Source organism: Meriones unguiculatus, chromosome 20, assembly GCF_030254825.1.
Source record: "Meriones unguiculatus strain TT.TT164.6M chromosome 20, Bangor_MerUng_6.1, whole genome shotgun sequence".
In the NCBI taxonomy this organism is placed as follows: Eukaryota; Metazoa; Chordata; class Mammalia; order Rodentia; family Muridae; genus Meriones; species Meriones unguiculatus.
In genome coordinates this window covers 46288484-46310407 of record NC_083367.1, presented here as the reverse complement: position 1 = coordinate 46310407, position 21924 = coordinate 46288484, and the positions used below count along the sequence as shown (strand labels likewise).

Sequence of the window (21924 nt, the reverse complement as noted above, 5' to 3'; positions counted from 1 at the left end):
GAGTTTATATTTATTAAATGAATAATATTTAAAGTTGAGTTAGGTACTATATGTCATAAGATTTATTATTCTAAACTTTTGTTTCTTAATCCCAATGAAACTCAGTAAGTCACAGACTCAGACACATACATACACAGAGACATGAAAATAAAGGGGAGCTGGTTGGAAAGAGGAGGGGGAGGAGGACAAGAGATGGTAAAAGGGTGAATATGGTTGAAATATATTATGTACATGCAGGAAAATGGCATAAACCCTGTGTATAATTAATATATGAAAATAAAAGGTAAAGTCATACCATTTTGTGTGGCATGCTGGCACACAACTTGACAAACTCAGTTTCAACTCCAGAGCCCTCAGGGAGGGAAGCCAGCCACACAAGCAGACCTGTGACCCCATGTGCAGCATGGCGCCTCCCCCACAGTAAAGAAGTAAACTTTTCCTTGGAGCACGGTAAACACTTAGGGAGGAGTGCCAGCCAGTGCTGAGCACTTGCGGAGCACCTTCCAGACCCCAGGTTGGATTACAGGAGAAAGGGGGAGAAGAACTTGTCTTTAAAAAAATTTAATAATTTGTAATTCTAGGAAGACCTTCTTTAGCTTAACTTACAAATAAGGTAACATTTATGGACTAGAGAGATGGCTCAGCAGTTAACAGCTCTTGCACATGGTGGCTGACCACCATCTCTAACTTCAGTTCCAAGGCATCTGACATCCTCCTCTGACCTCCGTGGGCACCAATCACACATGCCATACACACGTAAATGCATATACATACAGGCAAAGCATTCATACATATAATATAAAACAAATAAATCTGATGAATGAAATATGCTTTAAAATAAGGTAAAATTTAAATAAAATGTAAAACTAAAGTATCTAATCTTTCCAAAGTATTTTATATTTCTTAGTAATCTATTTTTTTAAAGAATATAGTCATGAAGAACATCACAATATAAGAGAATGGACAAATTCTTGTGCTGTTAATTATTAATTTATAACATTCAAGTAGTAAGAACAATTTTGCAAATTTCTTATGGCTTATCAAAAGGAAAATAAACGTATGGTAAATTAAAGAATATGGCATACCTATTTCATAATTCTTTACATCATGAACCATCTGCACACACCAGTATATTAGGGCAAAAGTGTTAGTAAGGAGAAAAGATTCTAATTAAGTTGAACTGTTTCAAAGAATCTTCCATGATGTCATGAATAACCCATGGCCTTAAAATGAAATTTAACACTCAACTGTTTAACATCCTGTCTTTGCACAAAGCAGCACATTCTGTTTATAAACAAAACAAGCATTTATGATAATATTTTAAAAGTGTTTTCCATGGTAGGGACCATTTGAAGCAGTGACAAAATAAAATATATGAAATATATAAAATTTGAGAGCTTTTAAAAATGTATGCTCTTCATTTTAACCTTTCAGAAGATACACAACAAAGAAAGAGCACAGAGTGTACTTATATTTTGAAAGGGGACATGAGGTTTCATCCTGTAAGCCAGAGGAAAAAAGATCAGGGGCTGATAATGTGGCTCACTGGTATAACATGTGCAAGGGTTTATCAACAGAACCAATGGAAGGAAGGAGGAATGGAAGAAAAGAAGGGAGGGAGGAGGGAAAGGAGGGAGGGAAGGAGAAAGGGAGGGAGGAAGGCAGGCAGCAAGCAAGCTAGTTCCATCTAGTTGGGCATGGTGGCACACACCTCTCATTTCAGCATTCCAGTGATCAGGAGCCTGAACTCCAAGCGTTCAAGGACACCATGGGATTCACAGCAATATCAAGTTGTTTTTGTTTTAAGTTCTTTATTTGGCCTCAAACCATTGAGGGGAGGGAGGACCCATGTGGTTCTATCCAAGAGAACTCAGAAGCTTGAAAGTAAATAGTATTTTCCTCATAAGGATAGAAAGTGCTTAAGGATAGAAATGAAAGAAAGCAATGAATAGAGAAGTCAAGCACAGAACCTTCTGGGGGGAAAGAGACTGATTCTTAGTGTAAGACAAAGGAGGTAATAATAAAACTGTGCGTGTGCAAGGGAGAGGCTTCTTGCAAACACTGAAAGAGGACCAAGAGTGAGGGCTGCGCGTTTGATATGTACTAACTTAAAATTTTGATTTTGAGTATGGGGCAGTAACAAAGCAATCAAAGCAAAACTTATTTTAAAAGACCAAATCTGCTGAGCGTAGTAGAGCACACCTTTAATCCCAGCAGGTGGCTCTCTAAATTCAAGGCCAGCCTGATTTACAGAGGAAGTTCCAGGATAGCCAGGTCTACACTGAGAAACTCTGTCTCAAAACAAACGAACAAAATCAAAACAAAACCAACCAACCAAACAAGACCAAATCTGCTTCTAGAACATTCCTACTCTGGTTTATTATTATATGTTATAGCTCCCATAATGAATGAGTTAAATATACTTCTAGTCTAATGAAATCCAAATTATAAACAGACCAACTGATACATTATCTAGTCTTGTACAAGTGCAGCAAGTTAACTGCACTTGTAGTTAGTCCAGTTAGTTAACTGCACTAACTGGACATGGCTGCCTTCCGTCTCCTTTCTTTTTCACCATCCTAGCCACTGTTCAGTGACGGGAGGGTGTCTCCTGGTCCTTACAGCCTGAATGCCTATTAACTCAAACTAAAGTGAAAATGCCCGACTTCCTTGCCAATGACTGCCTTAGAAAGGAACATGTGGCCACTCTGGTCAAGGGAAACCGAGGGAGAGTCTCCAAGGGGAAAAGCCTTGCTTCTCAGAGACAGACATTGGCAGGTTGTGACTGCAGATGGAAGGTAAGAATGGCAATGTGGCTAAGCTAACAAATCAATTAACTAAAATTAATTGTATAACAGGTAACTGTTGTGGGATTGTATTTATGAGAAATTAAATATCAATAAAAAAACATAGCGTTTGTGTGTGTATCTTCAACATACTTATGCTATGTGTTACTCAGATAGCAATGAGAAATGCTCTGACAAGCATGAAAGAGCGTCACATGCAAGGCTCCAGGCTTCACTTCTCCCTGGGAGATAACTCTCAACGTCAGCAAATGAAATCCTCCCCACCTCACTGACAAAGTATTTAATTACCTAATATAAACCAACAACCTTGAGCCAAATTATCTTCAGCACTAAATACTAACAAGTTTATGTACTTTTTCTTTTTGTAATCTTTGCTCAAATATGCACTTATTTTTTTTTTTTACCTCAATTTTATTTACAGACTTTAGGGCTACAGCTCAGTAGTGACTTGTACTAGTAAGTGGGCCTGAGTTGATTCTCTGTTCCTTTGTTTAGAGAATCCAGTAGCAAAGAGGTGTACTGGAATTTATTTTAAATTCATTAAAAATGAGAAAAGGAACCTGCTGAGAAGCAGGAGAAACTTTTCCCTGCTCCTCCAATCAAGTACAGATGATAAAAAGATGTTGTCTACCAATATGCTAATTTTGTAGATGTAGTGGTCATTTGGAATTGAAGCCGCCCTTCTCCCTTGCTAGTCCTCTGCGTTGATCAAAGCAGTTAAAGGCCTTCAGAAGCAGCTGCAGGAATTCCACATGTTACCAATGACTAACAGAAAGCACCACGGAGCACTAATTCGAATTTCTACTCACTTTCCACATGAGACTGATAGCACAGTGTGAACAATGAGGTGGGCAGTAAGGCATGAGGTGGAAGTTAGACATGTTAAGGCTGTATTCTGTGATAACAGGCTTTAGACAGGGAGGTAATGTGGTCCTATCTGCTGGGTAGATAAATGGCGCTGCAGCTATATAGGTGGACAGAAAGGTGAAGGGTGGGTTAAGTCCGGAGAAGTTAAAGAGAGGGACACCAGTAGGAGCAGAGACACAAATCCATCAGGGGGTAGCTTCCTCTTGGATGCCTCAGAGAAAGCTTAACCTCACTCAGTACGTACAAAGAACTGATTTTCTCCTGAACAGACCTGCCGGTCTTCTTCCTCAGGAATGATCACGTTATTCACTAAGTAACTCAAGTCACAATTTTGTTTTATTCCCTTCGTTTCCTAAATTTAGTTAAACATCGTAGCCTGTGGATTCTAACTCCTTGTTATCTCTCAAATTCATCTGCTTCTTTCCTCTTCTACCACTTGGAACTGATAGGAAACATCCACTCCTGGAAATGCATTTGCCATCTTGCTTCCAGAATGACCCTGTAACATTATCAACTATGTTACTGTCTTGTTCAAAGCTTCAGTGGCTTCCCACTGTCCTGGGATAATGCCTACATTCCTTAAAGTTGCCTACAGTTCCTGGGAGACCTGGACCCTGCCTGGTAACAACAAAGATGTCTACCACTACAGTGTACTTCTTAGGTGCTAGGCTCGGTAGCACGCTTTGCCGGAATTAATTCATTTTATTCTCACAGCAGCACTGTAAGGCAACTACTATTAGCGTCCTCCCTGTTTTGCAGATAGGGAAACTGAGTCAAAAGCAATATGGAATTTATTCATAAGTGTACAGATAATAGAGTATCACAATCAGATCTGCCTACCTTCTGAGCATATGCTCTTAAATTTCACACTCCCCTCAAACTGTGAACTTTAACCATCCTGAATCACTATCAAGTCTCAGAACTCAGTTACTTGCTTTTGCCATGAGGCCTTCATACAAGCTATTTTCTATGTCTGGACCCCTACAACAATCTCACTGTATAGATAATAATTACTCTTAAGAAAAATAGGCTGGTGTATGTAATAGTAGCACCTGGCAGGCTGAGTCTGAAGACCCTGTCTCAAAATGAATGAATGAATGAATGAATGAATGAATGAATGAATGGATATTAAATCTGTCTTTAAGGGTGTCTGCCTCAGGGAACTCTCCCCTTACTAAACTATATAAAATTAAATGTCTGTGTACTCCTTTATGACCTTTCTACCTTTCACAGAATATCCAAATTCTTATCACCTTGCTATGGCATTCACTATTTGCTGTTCAAGTGAGAGCATGAATGACTGCTGTAGGGGAGAAACTCCGTAAGATGGAAACTTTATCTATGCAAACTGATGTGAGACAGCAAGAAGGCAAATAAATTTGTTTATCCATTGGATATTTATTTAGTAGCTTCCAGGTCCCAGCCAATACTCTTGAGAACTTAAGAGTCCTTCTGGGAAAAACAGACATATCAACACGAGATTACAGAACAATATAAATCAAGAGGCTCTTATGATAATGGCAACAATAAAGTATAACCGATGCAGAACTGAGAAAGAAATATGTCGACAGGAAGCCACTACAGTACAGAAGAGTGAATCATTCTGCAGAACAAAATAGGCTTGAGATATTTTTTACATAGTCTATATATTGTACTTGTGAAAGGTGCATTCAATGAATATGAGAGCACTTTGTATGCCATTTCCACAGAAGCTGTATTCTTACCCTATTTTATAGATGTGAAAATCAAATACAAGGAAAGCCAAGGAATTTGTCCAGGGTTACTGCAGTTCATTAATAAGGAAGCAACTGAACCTAGGTCTGACTCTAGTGCATTTACTTACCACTTATGCTGCAATTCTTTGATACAGTACTCCTCAGAGCCTGAATACTTCTATTTTCAATATAAGTCTTAACAAAAGTCATAATCTAGTTTCCCACTCAAATATAAATAAGCAGTGAGATGAAAAGCCAAGAAGAGACCAAAGTAGTTACAAGTGGAAGGGAAAAAAACCCCAAACACTTGATGAAAAACTTAAAAACTTATGGATCATGTAGTTCTATACAAATCACATAGTATTTTATGTGCATAATGATGACTCCATTATTTTTTTTAATTAGTATAGTGGCTATAAGAAGTCTAAAAGAAATAGTTTCTTATTCCTAAGGGACAGAATGTACATATATTGAAAGTTAATTCCTTCCTGTAAAATGAATTATAATGATTGATTCTCAAGTGTTTGTAAGAACTGTTTCAAGATCTTAGCTTTTTAAGCTCACCATTTTACTGGGCTGGAGAGAAGGCACAGCGGTTAAGGGCTCTTCCAGAGGCCCCACATGACAGCTCACTGTCATGTAACGCCAAGATCTGACACTCTCACATGGACATACATGCAAGCAAAACACCAACTCACATAAAATAAAAGTAATAAAAAATTTTAAATCATCATTTTTACAGGTGATTGTTTTTCTTTTACTTAAGCTTCTATAGAAAACTGTCAGAAAAGTAACTGTAGAAAAAAATAGCATTTTAAACCTTACTGCACTCCCAATTTAAGGGGAAGAGAAACAAGTTAGGGAACACAGAAAATAAGTGAACAGCAAAGCATTTCTACCAAATGCCTTACCTTGATCCAATTCTTTCTTTCTTTTTTGTTTCAGGCAGGGTCTTGCCATGTAGCCATGTACAGACTTAGTACTCAGGAGGTAGCCAGACTGGTCTCGAACTCCTGGCCGTATTATCCCTGCCTTGACCTTTTGTGGTCATTGTGAATATGCTACTAAATGCTAACTCTGGGCCCAATTTTTCAACCTGAACATGTTACCTTCTTTATGACTCAGGCTGTTTATTATTATTATTATTTTCTAAATAATAGAAAATTATTTTTCTGTATTAGGATGCATTTAGAAAATGGAATCCTGCCTTTGTTGTTAAGAGCCAGAGAAAACTGTGCCCCAATTTACCTTGAACAAGTATGAAACATTTAATATAATTTCTCATTTTAGAGGTTGCCAATGTGAAACTTTCCACACACAACACCTTAACAATGCGCAAAGTGCACTGGGTACGCCTGGCAACAAACCAAAAGAAATGCAAGGACTTGTAATTAACTACACCTTTCATATATATTATTTTCCGCCAGTAATGCTGTTTCTGCCTTAAACACCATAAAAACAATTTTTGTTCATCAGTTTTTGAAAACCGTTTTTAGTTTACACTGCTCAGTTTGGTCCCAACATTCAAACGAGCTCTCCAATGCCTCGCGAAGTCATATTAAGAGCTCACACAATAACCCGTTACCCTTTGGAAGCAAAGGCGACGTGAATAACTGCAAGTCAGTTATTCTAATATTGCTCTTACCTCGACGCTCTTCAGAATGAACCCACTTCTCTCTCTGACATCTTTAAAGGGACACCTCTTGGAGAGCATAAGGAGATGAGCAAGAAGTTTATTCATGGCATCCAAAGAAACAGCACTTGAAAGCCCATCTGAAGGTCGATAAAGCGTCTCTTTCACTGAACAAAGGTATTCGGTTTTTCTTAGAACGATCTGCCTAATGTTTTCCAGCGCTGTCTCTCTAGTAGTCGAATCTCTACTGCACAGTCCATCCCATCTCACTTCATTCTCTCCTTCAGCCATGACAATCGGGAGCTTTTCTTCTGCAGCCTTCAGACACCTTTCAGCATTCCCCCAAAGCAAGTTTGTCTTAAACAAAACAAAACAGCAACAAAAAAAACCCCAAAACAAAAAAACAAAAAACAAACAAACAAACAAAAAAAAAAAAAAAAACCCGAGAAACCTGAAGAATAAAGTCAGAGAAATCCAGTCGTCATGAAAACAAGCGTCTGGGTGGCATTGGGAACCACACGTGCCTTTTTAAGTAGATGCTTTCCAATCGATCCACAAGGCGGATCACCCTCGCACCTTCTCCAACACGAAAGGGCAGTCTCCAGGGCAGAGATTGCAAAAAGAAGAAAAGTTGGAAAGTTGCAAGCTTACAGAGCTGGTTAGCTGGACTGGGAGTCTCGGGGAAGTGTGCTCTTGTGTCACAGGGTCAGCGGATATCCTCACGTTGTGGAGCTGTCAAATCCGTGCTGGGTCGCCAAAGGCTGTCCAGCCATTCGGGATTTTTTTTTTCTTTTCTTTTTTTTTTTTTTTGGTCTGTGCAGTGGCCGGTTCCCACCCCGCCCCTCCTCCGACAGCAGTCTCCGCCCCCCTCGGCTCCTCCCAGCGGCCCGGCAGCGGGCGGGTGCAGGCGGGCTTGGCAGCAGACCCTCGCCCCTAGCTTGCTGGGGCCCGAGGCTCCGGCGCTTGGGGGACCGGGGCGTCCACCAGCCGCTGTGTCAGCGGCGACGGAGGGCAGCGTCCCCGACCCCGCCGGCGGCTCCTGTCCTCCGGGGTAGCCCGCTGCTCCTAGCCCTCAGTCCTCGCCCACCGCCGCCAAGCCGGAGGGCACCCCGCGACCCAGCAGTCCTCGAGCCCCGGGCCGCGCTGCCGAAGCACAGGCCCCGAGGCGCAGGGCCCGCCCCTTCGCCCAGCCCCGTCGGTGCGGCTCGGCCCAGAGGGCGGGAGCAGGGAGGGGAGACGGGGTCCTCACCCCCAGCCCCTCCCCTGTCCCCGCCCGGGGCCGCGGGGAGACGCCCCTGCCCCACGCCTGCCTCTCCGCCCAGGCACACGGGACCCGCCAAGGCGGCCATTAGGAACAGCCCCGCCCTCGGGCAGAGTACCTCCGGACCCCAAGTCCACCGCGCGCCGCCAAGCCATGCCGGCTGCCGCGCATGCGCGACTCCGGCCAGCGCGCATGCGCTTTCAGCGGCGTCGTCCGTTCTCGACGTTTGGAAAGAGCCTAGATGCACGGAGATGTTTACCGCGTAAGAAAAAGACATCAAATAAAGGTCTCGATGGCGTCCCTAGTAGAAATGGGCTGGAATTGAAGATTAGTCCAAACAATTATGACAGCCAAACCCCAGATTCCGTAGGCAGGGCTTTTGGGAAATGTAGTTGTAATGCTACCGACGCGGTTTGTTTGCGACAGAAACTACAACTCCCAGATGCCACCGCGGCGCTTCTTGTGGTTGCCCGCGAACCAACGGTTCCGGAGGCCAGGGTTAACTGGGAACGACCATCTGGTAAGCGTGGTAGGCTTGGCTGCGACCTGTTCATTGAAAATGCTTTTGCCTTTCTCCACTCCCTCTGAAATTTTGGTGCAGAAGCCATCGGGGATTGCTGCCTTTCAGTCACAGAGCCTTTTCCCGGTAGCTTGCCAGAAGGGAAATAGTGCAGGTGCCCAACACCTTTCGGTGGGTGACTGAGGCCAAGATTTAGAGATCATTGTCTGAAAGGTCAAGGAGCTGCTGCTTCTGCTGCCCTCGGCTGTGAGAACCGATGCCGGGTGGATTTGAAGTCCTGCACATTACGGTTGCACATTTGCTCTTACACGGATGTGTTTTGTGTTTTATTTGCGCGGTCATATAGAATCCGAAGGGGAGCTTTGGAAGCAAGTGCGTTTTGTGTGAGACTGAAAAGAACTTCCAGTGTTCTTTAGGTTTTGCAAGCTTTGAAAAGTTCTGTTTGAAAAGAATCCTATAAAAAAAACCTCTCAAATTTATTGTCTCTGATTCAGTTATTTCTCCGAAGGTGATTTTAAGTCTTTATACTTGAGAAAACTCGGGTTTGGAAGGGTTTTTTTGTTTGTTTGGTTTTGGTTTTGTTTGTTTGGTTTCGAATCCAGTGTAGCCTAGGCTGTCCTGCATTCATTTTTGTAGACGTGGCTGGCCTCGAACTCACAGAGATCTGCCTGACTGCTTCCCAGAGCGGCTGGGATTACAGGCGGCGCCACCGTGCCCGGTTTTGGAAGTTTTGTTTGTTTATTTTTGTTTTTTTAAATAGATTGCTGCTCGGATTAGGTTTTAAACCTTTGCTTTGCAGAGTAAATGTAGTCATAAAATATTAATCAGGGACTAGGGCGATGGTGCAGCAGTTAAGAACACTTGTTTTTACAGAGTGCCTGAGTTCGATTCTCAGCCTCAACGTGGCAGCTCACAACCCTCCGGAACTCCAGTTCCAGAGGACCCGATGCCCCCTTCTGACTCCAGCAGATTTCAGGCATACACTTGGTGCACAGGCACACATGCAAACAATACACTCATACGTGAAAGAAACCCCCTGAATAATAAAAACTAATAGAACTTTGAATGTGTGCAAGAGAGAAAAAGAAACAACTCCTCATCTAGCTTTCATTAGAAAACTGATGTGTAAACATACAGTTTGAATACTATTTAATTTTGTTGGCTAGAGGAACATTGAGCCCAGCCTTAGGGAGTCAGGAATGTCTTCATCAATGAAGACCAAATAAATAGCATCAAGGCTTCAGCCAACAAATGCCTGCTGAGTACCTAACTGGGGCATCATTGAGCTTGTGTTCTAAGAAGAGGCAGTAAATAAGTAAGGTAGAATCCATAGCAAGTGCAGCGATGACAACCAATTGGGAAAGAATGAAGAGTGCTTGGTTGTGGAGGAGAAAAATTCCCTTTCCGTCTGAGGAGGATTGTTGTGGATCCTGTGTGCTGGTTGCCTGCCACCTCAGGGCAGCTGTTACAGAGATGAGCTTGCAGGGTGGAGGGTTTGCTATTGGGGAAGGGTGGGTGACGGACAACGGGCAAGAAGAATCTGCGTTATGGGGGGAGGCGGAGAGTTTTCAGTGCCTCGTTCTAAATGGGCTTAATTCCCTAGAACATCTCAGGTCATGTTGTTTGTTTGTTTGGGAGTTTTGGGTTTGTTTTTTGTTTGTTTGTTTGTTTGGTTGGTTGGTTTTTATAGGCTTTTCCAGTTACTTTTCATCAAGTTAATTTATGTGCTTTGCATTAGTTGATGCAACAACAGGCGCCATTGGTAACAGAACTAAAGAAAGGAGGGATTTCCTGGAGTCACCAGCTCTTGTGGGTTCTAAAGTCATCCAACAGTTAACATCTTAATCATCTAAGTGACCCTTCTTTTGAGTCTCAGGATTAAGGAGGGACAGAAGGAATTGGCAGAGGAGATGTGGAAGGACTGTCTCACAGGAACCTGTGCTATAGAACTAACTGAAAATGAGGCTTTTGATATTGGACTAAGTGGTGCACATCAGTCTTCCTTGAACTAGGGAGGTGAAGACAGGCTGGGCAACAGGACTCTGTTTCACAGGAAACAAAACAGTCAAAAGGAAGGAATGGCTACTTGTCATGGCAAAAGAGTACAATGTAAAAAGAACTTTTATTCTCCTGGTTCAATTGTTGACTTGGAGGTTTACTTCCTCCTTCTGCTAACCTAGACCTCGCCCTGGAAGCTCCTAGCCTCTCTACAGTCTAACCTAGGCCGAGAATGTTGTCTGCCTCTGAGACTTACTGCTTAACACACCCTTTCTTGTTTTTCCTGAGCTCTGGGTTGGCTGGTTCAATTCAGCTGTTCTGGCTCATTCTTCTCTCCCAGCTGACTTATTCAAACTGGCTTTTCTCTTGGCCTCTGAATTGCTCTGCTCGGCCTCAAACTAACTCCAGCCATTTGCTCTAATCTCCTGGCTTCTCGTTCTCTGGCTCCTCCAGTCTTCACCTGAGTTCTTTCTCTACAACCTTTCTCTCTATTATTGTCCCGGTAAAACTGCCTCTTCTCTCTTTGCTCCTTAAGTAGCTTCCCTTTTCTCTCTCTTCACCTGAGATTTGGGCTTATCCTATTCTGTCAAGTCTTACTCTTTCTGCCATTCAATTAGACATCACTTTCAAACATGGGTGCTTCCTTCTACAAATTATCTTTACCTTCATAGCTTGGGATTAAAGGCATGTACCACTGCCTGGACCTAAGCTCTTCTTTTCCTGAAACTTGCTCTATACCAGGCTGGCCATGAACTCAGATATGCTGGCTTCTCTCTCCTGAAATAAAGGCATGTTTGTATTTCAGCCGGATCACACAGACCTAGGAAGTCTTTGGATGTGCTCTCTTGCCAGAACAGCCATGTTATGAATTAAAATTCCTCTGCAGTGCACGTTGGTATTTGGGAGAGGGAAGAGGTCAGTAGATTGGCCACTTGCCTTGAGGTATGGAAGAGAAATGAGGAAGACTTAGCTGTGGATACAGTTTGAGGGTTCATTGTAATGTTTTGGTAATGGTTAACTTCCACCGAAGGAGGCACACTCCTTGAAGTTCAATGGATTTGAAGTTATATGCAAGTATGATTCTGAAGGAGCAGCCAGCGTAGGGGGAAACCCCTCAATGTGTTGGCCTAGAAGCAAACTGAAGAAAGAAAAGAAGTAATGATTATGTTAAATGTTCTTCTAGGTCCAACGAAACCACTACATTTTTCACTATGGAGATTTTTTTTATTGTGTGTGTGTGTTGTTGGTTTTGGGTTTGGGTTTTTTGGGGTTGTGTATTTTTATTTGTTTGTTTTGAGACAGGCTGTGTTAACTGGTCTGGACTCACTTTCTAGATAAGGCTGGCTTTGCCTCTGCCTCCCAGAGTGCTGGGATTACAGACTTGCGACATTGCTCCCTGCTTTCTGTGGACATTTTAAATAGGGGTTATAGGAAACCATTGCACTGGACTTGCGCTCTTGTACTGCCCCACCCCCTACCCCAGATAAGTTATGCCCCCCCCCAATAAAAAAGCAAATGTCTACCCATGCTAATGTTCCACATATCCAAACTGAAACTAAGTTGTTAGCCTGATCTGAGAAATCAGGAGAATGAGAGGGAGTGAATTACCCAAGCTAGCTGTCTGGCATGGTGATCATGTTCCTTCTCCTTTCATGCCTACAGTCTTTAGTCCTTCCAAATGGTAACATGCAGAAGAATTTTAATCCAGCAACATGGCTGCTCTGGCTGTAATACAGAGCAATACCTTTAATCCCAGTAGATAGAGGGAAGCGGATCTCTTGAGTTCAAGGCCAGCCTGGTATAGAGCAAGTTTCAGGTAAACAAAAGCTTCGGTTCAAGCCTTGGTGGTACACGCCTTTTATCCCAGCACCTAGGAGACAGAGTTCTAATAAACTGCTGTTCAGGCAGTTTGGTTGAATCAGTGAGTTGAGAGACAGTGCAACGAAACAGTGGAATTTAGAGGCAGTTTTTACCAGAGGGTTTTATTGGCAGGTTGAAAAGAGAGCAAGCTAGACACAGATGAAGATAGAAAAAGCTAGAGAATGAGGAGCCAGAAGATTAGAACAGATTGCCAGAGTCTGAGGCCAGGAAGAACAAATAGTCAGAAACAGAGAAGCCAGACTGAATTAGTCAGCTAGGAGAGGAGTTTGAGCCAAAATAGATGAGTTGAACCAGCCAGCCAGAGTTCAGAAAGAGCTGGCAAATAAAAGATGCTTTTACTGTAGCATGAAATAATCAGATAACTTAAGGTTTTTAAACTGTAGTTTTGTTGTTTGAAAGGTCACTGGCCATCTTGATAAGATCAGTTTGGGTGAAGAGTGCCTTATTTATTTATTTATTTATTTATTTACCGAAGACAGTAAGTAGAGACATGGAATCTCTGTTTTCTTTGTCCAGACTGCCTTATCATATCTTTGACTCATCTTCCTTTGATGATGTTAGCACAACTGTTTCTTGCTCAGAGAAGTGTTCTTAATCAGAAGAGAAACAAATGAACAAACAAATGTACTCTTATTGCATCATGCATCTTTACCGGCTGATGTGTTGAAAATGCAGTGATCAGTCACATTTCCCATGATGTGATTACCTGGCCAGAAGGGGCTGCTCGTGACAGAACTGGACTTTGTATAAAGTGGCTTGAGTGGAGCAAGGAAACAAACTGGCTTGCTCAGCGTCACCTGACTTCAGGTGTCACCTCACAAGGGGGCCAGCAGATGGGGCCTCCTTATGCTGGACAAAATCGGTCTCTTTGGAGGTTCACCTGGTAAATCTTTCTCTTGGCTTAAGAGCTCATTCTTTTTAAACGCATGGAAATCAAGAATAAAACTGTTGTAAAGTGTTTGGTTAGAGAGCTTTTGTGGACATAAGTATTCGGCTCATGGCCGGTTCACACGCTGACCCTAAGTTACACTTTGTAAGAAACAGCTGCTGCACAGTGGCTGCATTGTTATATTCCCGCCCACAGCTGATGAGAGTTCCTGTTGCTCCACAGCCCTCACAAGATGGTTACCTTCAGCCAGCCAATCCCAAACGGCACCGGATGTTTATTGCCTTTATTTCCACCTGTGTCTTTGGCAAGGTGTCTGAAGCCCCTTCCTTTTTTTTTTTTTTTTTTTTTTTTTCTTTTGCTCTGCGTTTGGTTGTTTAAAGAGTCTGTGCCTCGGCTGTGGTGATGCACACCCTAAGTCCCAGCACTCAGGATACAGAGGCAGGCATATCTCTGTGAGTTCAAAGCCACCTTGGTCTACAGAGCGAGTTCTAAAACAGCCAGAGCAACACAGAGAAACCCTGTCTTGAAAAAAAACAAAACAAACAAATACAAAAAAAAAAAAAAACAACCAAGAATTCTGTATATTGGGAGCTTGTTCTTGCAAACATTTTCCTCTTTATCTCATTCGTCTTTCATGTTCTTGATGCTGAACCTTTGTAAAATGGTTTTAAATTTTATTGAAATCCAGCTTAACATGTTTATCTTTCATAGCCTTTAGTGTTGCATCTAAAATGTTATTTTCATGCCCCAAAACAACTAGATTTTCTGTTATTGCCTACAAGTTTTAAAGTTTAGTGTTTTACCTGAAGCTCTATGATCCATTTTTAGCTAGCTTTTTGAGAAAATAGAATTTTTGTGCTTAGATATATTAAAGTTTCTACTGGATTTGAAATTAACTAGATCACTACATAATAAAAATAAAAAAGCAGCTGGGCATGGTGGCGCATGCCTATAATCCCAGCACTCAAGAAGCAGAGGCAGGCAGATTTCTGTGACTTTGAGGTCAGCTGGTCTACAAGTGAATCTAGGACAGCCAGGGCTACACAGAGAAACCCTGTCTCATAAACCAAACCCTAAACCAAACCAAACCCACCACCCAAAAGCCTGACACATGGCTGAGACAGTAGGACTTAGGTTCTCAGATGCCTGAGCTACAAACAAGACCCTTTATGGACAAAAGGAAGATAAGAAGAGGAAGGGAAGGCTGAAGGGCAGGTGGGAGGGGAGGGGAAGCAGAAGCAAGAGCTCAGCAAAGGGAGAAATGCTCAGTTGAGCCTTGCTATGTAGTTCAGGCTGGCCTTGAACTCACAGTGATCATCCTGCCTTTGGGCCTCTCAAGTGCTGAAACTACATTGGTATATAGTGTTTGATAGTCTCAATCTTTAATGGGCTGTAGGTCTGTGCTCTTTAATGATTATAATGACATATATTTTTAACTTGTCTTATGTTTTGTGTTTGTGTGTTGCTGAGAATTGAACCCAGACCCTTGCACATGCTAGATAATGGCTGTACCACGAAACTGTGTTTTTGTGCTGCTGAGAACTGAACCCAGGGCCTTGCACCATGGAACTAGACAATGCTAGACAATGGCTGCACCACAGAACTGCAGCTTCATCCTAGCTCTCTCTGCCTCAGGTCAGCTTATGTTTCTCATTACCCATTTTTATACATTTTTAAAGTTTTATGAGCTTTGTTATATTTTGTAATGTAAATTTATAATATTTTATAACTTGCAAATACATAAAAACATCACACACCAAAAATACCCAGGCCCAAAGTCTATATAACTCAGTGAACTTCCATACAGTTAGAGTAGGCATTTGGAATGGGAGCTATAGGGCCTGTGAGTTAGGTTTTCAGTTTCCAGTATATTTTTATGAACTTATCCATCACCAAAACCAAAACAAAACAAAATCCATGACAGAATTAGAACTAGAAAAACAATTAGCCTCATTTGCTCTCAAAACTCCTGTTGGTTACCTGCGTTCAGGCCTTCCTTATCCCCTCTCTCAGCCTTTCTTGTATTTTCCTCGTGTTACACTGTATTCATCTTTACCCTGCCTCCCCTCCCCCAGCGCCCTCTACACATGCTCACACACACTGGCTAGATTGTGAATAGGAGAGAACATGTGATGGTTTTTTTCTTTTTGAGATTGTGTGACTCCATTTAATACGCTTTTTAAGTTCTCTTTCCTGACATTTATGGGGTTGTTTTTGCTCAACTCTCTCCATTTATTTATTTTTTAATTTTATGTACATTGTCTTGACTGCATGCATATTTGTGTGAGGGTATCAGATCCCCTGGAACAGGAGTAACAGACAGTTGTGAGCTGCCATGTGAGTGCTGGGGATTGAACCTGGGTTCTCTGGAAGAGCAGTCAGTGCTTTTAACTGCTGAGCCATCTCTCCAATTCCTTGTTTTGATTTTTGAGACTGTGTCTTAACTGTGTAGCCCTGGATGGCATGAAACTCACTATGTAGTTCAGGCTGGCTTCAGAACTCAAAGAGATCACCTATCTTTGCCACCCACGTGCCCGGATTAAAGGCATTCACCATCATGCCCTGCTTCCTGCAAATTGTTTAATTTTTCTTTAAAGCTCAGTGATATTACCACACACCAATATATGCAAACCAGATTTTTATTATCCATTTGTTGTTGTTGATGGACAACTAGGTGGATTCCAACTCTTTGCTATAGTGAATAAAGCTGCCGTAAACAGAGGGGTGCAAATATCTCTATGGCAGGGGATGGCGTTCTCTGGATATAGGCCGGGAGCTCGTAGCTGGACCATATGGTAGTTCTTTTTTTACATCTTTTAGAAATCTCCAAGCCGATTTCCATAATGTCTACATTAATTTGCACCCTCACTTGCAGGGGGTTCCTTTCTCTCCACATCATTTTCCACATCTGTTGTTAGATTTGCTAGTCGCTCTGGTTGGGGGAGATGGTATCTCAGAATAATTTTAATTTGTATTTCCTTGGTGGCTAGGGATATTAAACTCTGTGGAGGTCAGAAAGCAACTTGCAGGAATCCATCCTCTCCTTCCATCACGTGGCTTTCAGGGATTGAACTTGGGTTTCAGGTCCTCAAGCTTGGTGGCAGGTGTCTACCTACTGAGCCATCTCACTGGCCCAGAAAAATGTTCTTTTTAATTTTCATGTGTGTGAATGTTTGCCTGCATAAATGTATGTGCACCACATGGGTACAGAGTCCTCTGCAAGAGCAGCAAGTGCCCCTAACCGCCAAGGTTTCTCTCTAGCCCCCAGAAAGATGTTCTCGATTTACGCTTTTGCAACAGTTTTACTCATTAAATGTAAGAAGTCAGAAATTATAAATTACAGAATTATTTTATAGTCCACAAGACAAAGGAGAAATGCTGCCAAATATCATTTAAGATAAATCTAAATTTCATAATGTTACATATAAGATACAATGTAGTGATTAATGTGGGAAAGTATTGACTTCGTTTTATTCTGTTTTACATGTTTTTACTACATTAAATGAATTAAAAATAACAAATGCACGAAGCATGGTAGCAGACATCTTTAATTCCTGTACTTAGGAGCCAGAGATAGATGGATATGTAAGTTCGAGTCTAGCCTGGTCTACACAGTGAGTTCCAGGCCAGTCAGGCTATATAGTGAGAAGCTGTCTCAAAAGAAACAAACACACAAAAGAGTATTGAACAGTTACTAAAAACTCCAGTGGATAGTTGATGAATGAGTAAGATGTTGTTCTTGCTTTTAAAGGACTGTAGGGAGAGTAAATGTGTTACAGTCATTGCTAAAACAATGATAGGTTTAAAGCACTACATTAAGATAAGCTGTAATTAATATATGCAACAAAATACTGATAAATTAATGACAGTTGGCTTTGCAAAAGTTATAATTAGTAACTTCAATAACCATCTGTTGTTAATTTCATTCATTGTTACAGGAAATAGGGGGGCATTATTGGATGGGAAGAGGGAAGGAAATATTAATGAGTATATGAATATATATGTGTGTGCTTTTCTTTAGTGCAGAGAATAGAATTTCCTCCAGGGTGTCATTTTAAAAGTGTTTTATGTTCTTCTCAGTTGTGATCTCTGCAGTAGGTCTATTTGTTGGAAAAATAATTCTAGTAGCTCCAATGTTTGTTTTCTTTGGGAAATTTACAAATTGAATTGTGCCTTAAATAAATGTTCCAGTGTTTATGTACTTAAAGAGGGGGAAAATGCTAAACTTAAGCTGGCGCATGTAGACCATGAGCATCTGTAAGAGGTGACCCACGTACTCAGGGGATGCAAACTTAATCCAATTTTGCATTAAATAAATACAATGTTTTAAGACAGGAAATTAGTAGAAAATATAACATTTCGAGGAAAAATATTGGTGATTTTTTTAAAGATTTACTTCTTTGTTTTAGGTGTATGGATGTTTTGACTGAATGTTTATATGTACTACATGTGTTCCTGGTGTCCTCAGAGGTCAGAGAGAGCATTGAATCCCCTGAAACAAGTTACGGATGATTTTCAGCCACCATGTGGGTGCTGGGAATCCAACCCAAGTCCTCTGCAAGAGCAGCAATGCAGTAAACCGTGGAGCCATCTCTTTAGCCCCCTTAGTAATTATTCTTTTTAAATCTAAAGTCACAGATAGAGATATTAGAAAACAGTTGTTTTAGCCACTGTTTTATTTCTGAGAACAGATACTATAACCAAGGTAATTTCTTATCAAAGAAAACATTCAGTTGGTGTCTTGTTTACAGTTTCAGAGGTTTAGTCCATTATTATAGCGGAAAGCATGGTCGCACCCATGGCGCTGAGCACTACATCCTAGTCCATAGGATGAGAGAGACCTCAAAAGCCCACCTCCAGTGATGCATTTCTTCCAACAAGGCCACATCTCTTAGTCCTTCTAATCCTTTAAAATAGTCCCACTCCCTAAGCATGCAAGTATTTGAGCCTGTGGGGGGCCACTTCTATTCAAACTACCACAGCAGTGAACTGTCAGAAAGGGCAGTACATGTAATTCCTGAGGACCTTTGACCAAATTAACTAGTCACTTCATCTGTTTCCTTATGTGTGAAAAAGTTACTTTGATAATAGTAACTACTTTTTTAAGATTGTAAGCCAAATGTGATACTTTGTACATAATAATACTTTTAAAGTGCTAGTTTAAATTTTGTTACATATTGTTTTAGTATACAAAATAGAAACTTTTTAATGTTTCATATATTTTTTATTAGTTCACTGAGTGTTTTCTAAAATGTGTTTTGATTATATTCATTACCCCTAACTCATTCCATATCCGCTTTCCCTTCCCTATTCACTCAATTTTATGTCTTCATTTATTTTTTTATTATTTATTTATTTTTAATTTTGAGGCAGGGTTTCTCTCTAGAGCCCTGGCTATCCTGGAACTCAGTATGTAGACCAGGCTGGCCCTGAACTCACAGAGATCCACCTGCCTCTGTCTCCCAAGTACTAAGTAAAGGTGTGTACCACCAGGCCTGGCTCTTGTGTGTGCTGCTCATATATTCTTGAATGTATGATCTTCCACTACAGCATGGTCAGTTTACCGGGGGCTACATTCCCAGAGAAAACTGCCTCTCCTCCAGAAGTTAACAGTTGCCAATAGTTCCACGGTCAGGAGTAGGCGGTTATGCCCAACTCCTGTCTCCACGCTGAGTTTGGTATGTCTTGGGCTTGCACAGGCTTTGCACATGCTTTTTCACCTACTGTGAATTCATTTGTATAGCTGCCCTGCCGTGTCCAGGAGACACTATTTTCTTGTAGTCCTTCTGTGCCTCTGGGTTTTACACTCCTGCCACCATTTCTTCCACAGCGATCCTTGAGCCTTGGGAGGAAGAGGTGCAGTGTTCCATTGAGAGCGGAATGTTTGACAGCCTCTTTCTCAGCGCTTTGGCCACCTGTGGGTCCATGTGTTAAATACCGTCTACTCTAAATAGAAGCCTCTCAAATCAGGATTGAGAGATGCAGTGTAATCCCTAATAGTCATTACATTAGGAGTTATTTTAATGCTATATATATTCAGCAAAATAATATTAGTAGGTTCTTCCCTAGGGCCTATGACCTTAGATCTAGGCATAGGTTCTTGGATTGTGGGTGTCACTGTGTAGAGCTCAGATCCAATCAGAAAGGGTTTGGTTTCTCTGCTAGTGTTCAGGCCACCGTTGCACCAGTGGACATATCTTACCAGGCCAGTCACTGTAGCTCAGGGTTAACAGCTGGGTATGAATAATGATTACTTTGCCCTTCCAGTAGTGTAGTGTGCTAGCCAGTAGCAGCAGTCTTGGGTCACAGAACATGGAAAAAATCAGGCTGGTATTGAGCTAGACGCTTTGTTCCTACTTTAATTTTTTTTCCTCTATTTTTATTCTATGTGTATGGGTGTTTAGCTTTTGTGTGTGTCTGTGTACCACAGGTGTGCACTGCTCACCGAAGCCCACAGAGTACTCTGGATCCTCTGGAACCGGAGTTACAGACATTGTCAGCCACGAGGACCGGAGTTACAGACATTGTCAGCCACACGGTGGCTGCTGCAAATTGAACCCTAGTCCCCCTGGAAGAGCAGCCGGGGCTCTTGATTGTAGAGCTCTCTTTCCAGCCCCTCATGCCTAGTTTTAAATGTTTTTTTTTTTAAATAGATCCCATTTTTCTCAGTTGAAGTTGACAGAAGCATTTGAGAAGATAGAACTTAGAAAAAAAAATTCTAAAATAGAGTATTTTGGTGAGAGAACTAGTTGTAGGACATGATAACAATTAAAACCTTTAAGTCCCAAACAGCTTTAGTAATGCTTTACTTGAAACAGTTTTAGGTTTTGCCAGTTTGACGGTATTAAAAGCATTAAAATTGTCATACACCTAACATTATAATTGGTTAACTATATCTTAATGAGAAGAAAGCTTACATAAATATTTATATGTGCATTAAAAACCATACTTCAATCAAATTATGTACATGTCAACATTTATTATGTTACAGTGAGTAAAAAGAGCAATTGGCAAGAGCATGTATGCCAGTCTCAACTTTGGTTAAAATAAGACTGAGCTACCATGAAAGTGTTAATCTTGTTTGTCTATTTGTTTGTTTTTGTTTGTTTTGTTTTCAAGACAGTCCTTCTACATAGTCCTGGCTGTCCTAGAACTCACCATATAGACAGACCAAAATAATATCAAATTGGTAAATTTTACACTGAATTTGATTTTCTAGTATAATCCAAGTTCTATAGAGTTAGCATTTATCATTTTTTAAATCAGGATTATATATGTTACTATCTGTGAAGCCTCTCTGTATACACTCTAGTGTCTGATCCTACACAGTGAAGCATCACTGGCTAAGGTATAATTTAAGTATGAGGAACTGTAGCAGTGTTCTTCTCCAAAATTATTATCTATGATTGAACTTACCATGGCAGATGTCTCTTTTTAACTATGCTGTTTTACAGTCATTTTATTTTATTTTATTTATTGTAATTTGTAACTGGATAGCAAGTTTCCAGAGCTGGCTGTTGCTTTGCTCTTCTCTGTTTGAATATGGGCCAAGTAGCTCCGGGCTGGCCTTGAACTCACTATCTCTTCCCACTTGGCCTCATCTTCTTGCCTCAGCTCTTCAAGTACTGAGATAGAAGCCTTTGCCACTATACCCAGGAGGAAATGTCACTAAAGATAAAAGTTGGTTATATTAAATAAAAGAGGCCTTGGCCTATTTTAGCTCTGGCTAGTCTGGGCTGAGCTGGCAAATTGGCTAACTCCTGTGATAAAAGCAACTTTGGGGGGATTCTATCTTACCTCTGTGAGTACCAAGTTCTCTTGTAATAGTTTACACCACGTTCAGAGGCCCAAGTTGTAAGCATTGCATTTGCTTCCTCCATCTACACTTTCTCTCCCCACTTTGAGCTCTAGCAGTTTGGTATGTTTTAGACATAACCTGGAACTGAGGTAGAATAAAATTTCAGTTACACTGATTTCTAATCATTTTACTAAAGTGTTTTAATCTCCTCCTGGCCTGAAACTCAGATTCACCTGCCTCTGCCTCCTGAGTGCTGGCAGTAGAGGTGTCTACCACCGTTGCCTGGCAAAAGTCATTCTTCTATCAAGTAAATTATGCTGACATGGTGGTAATAGTCCCTGTGTGGAATGAGAGCTTCCTGAGGAAGCTATAACATTTAGCTATCTCTAAACAGGGCTTCAGGGGGTGGCTTTTTCTTCCTTTCAGTCTTGGCTGGTTTGAAACTCACTATGCAGACCAGGCTGGCCTTGAACCCATAGAGATCTGCCTGTCTCTGCCTCTCAAGTTCTCAGGTATGTGCTGAGTGCACCACCACAGCCTAGCTGGACACCTAAC

The 21924-nt window shown here is 41.4% G+C and overlaps 2 protein-coding genes across 9 annotated transcripts in view; one reads left to right on the top strand and one right to left on the bottom strand.

Annotated features, from left to right (window-relative positions):
• The window catches only part of Sesn1 (sestrin 1), an 87564-nt gene extending 79193 nt beyond the window's left edge, over positions 1-8371 (bottom strand). The window contains exon 1 of the mRNA XM_021649053.2: positions 7035-8371. Within this exon, the coding sequence (XP_021504728.1) occupies positions 7035-7313 (279 nt within the window). The 5' untranslated portion in view covers positions 7314-8371. The remainder of the gene's footprint in view (positions 1-7034) is intronic.
• Positions 8372-8388: 17 nt separating this feature from the next.
• The window catches only part of Cep57l1 (centrosomal protein 57 like 1), a 52036-nt gene continuing 38500 nt past the window's right edge, over positions 8389-21924 (top strand). For 2 of the 8 annotated variants that reach the window (XM_060373505.1, XM_060373510.1), the window contains exon 1: positions 8576-8803. In XM_060373505.1, the coding sequence (XP_060229488.1) occupies positions 8681-8803 (123 nt within the window). In that variant the 5' untranslated portion in view covers positions 8576-8680. The other 6 variants (XM_021649056.2, XM_021649055.2, XM_060373508.1 and 3 more) reach the window with 5 other exon arrangements.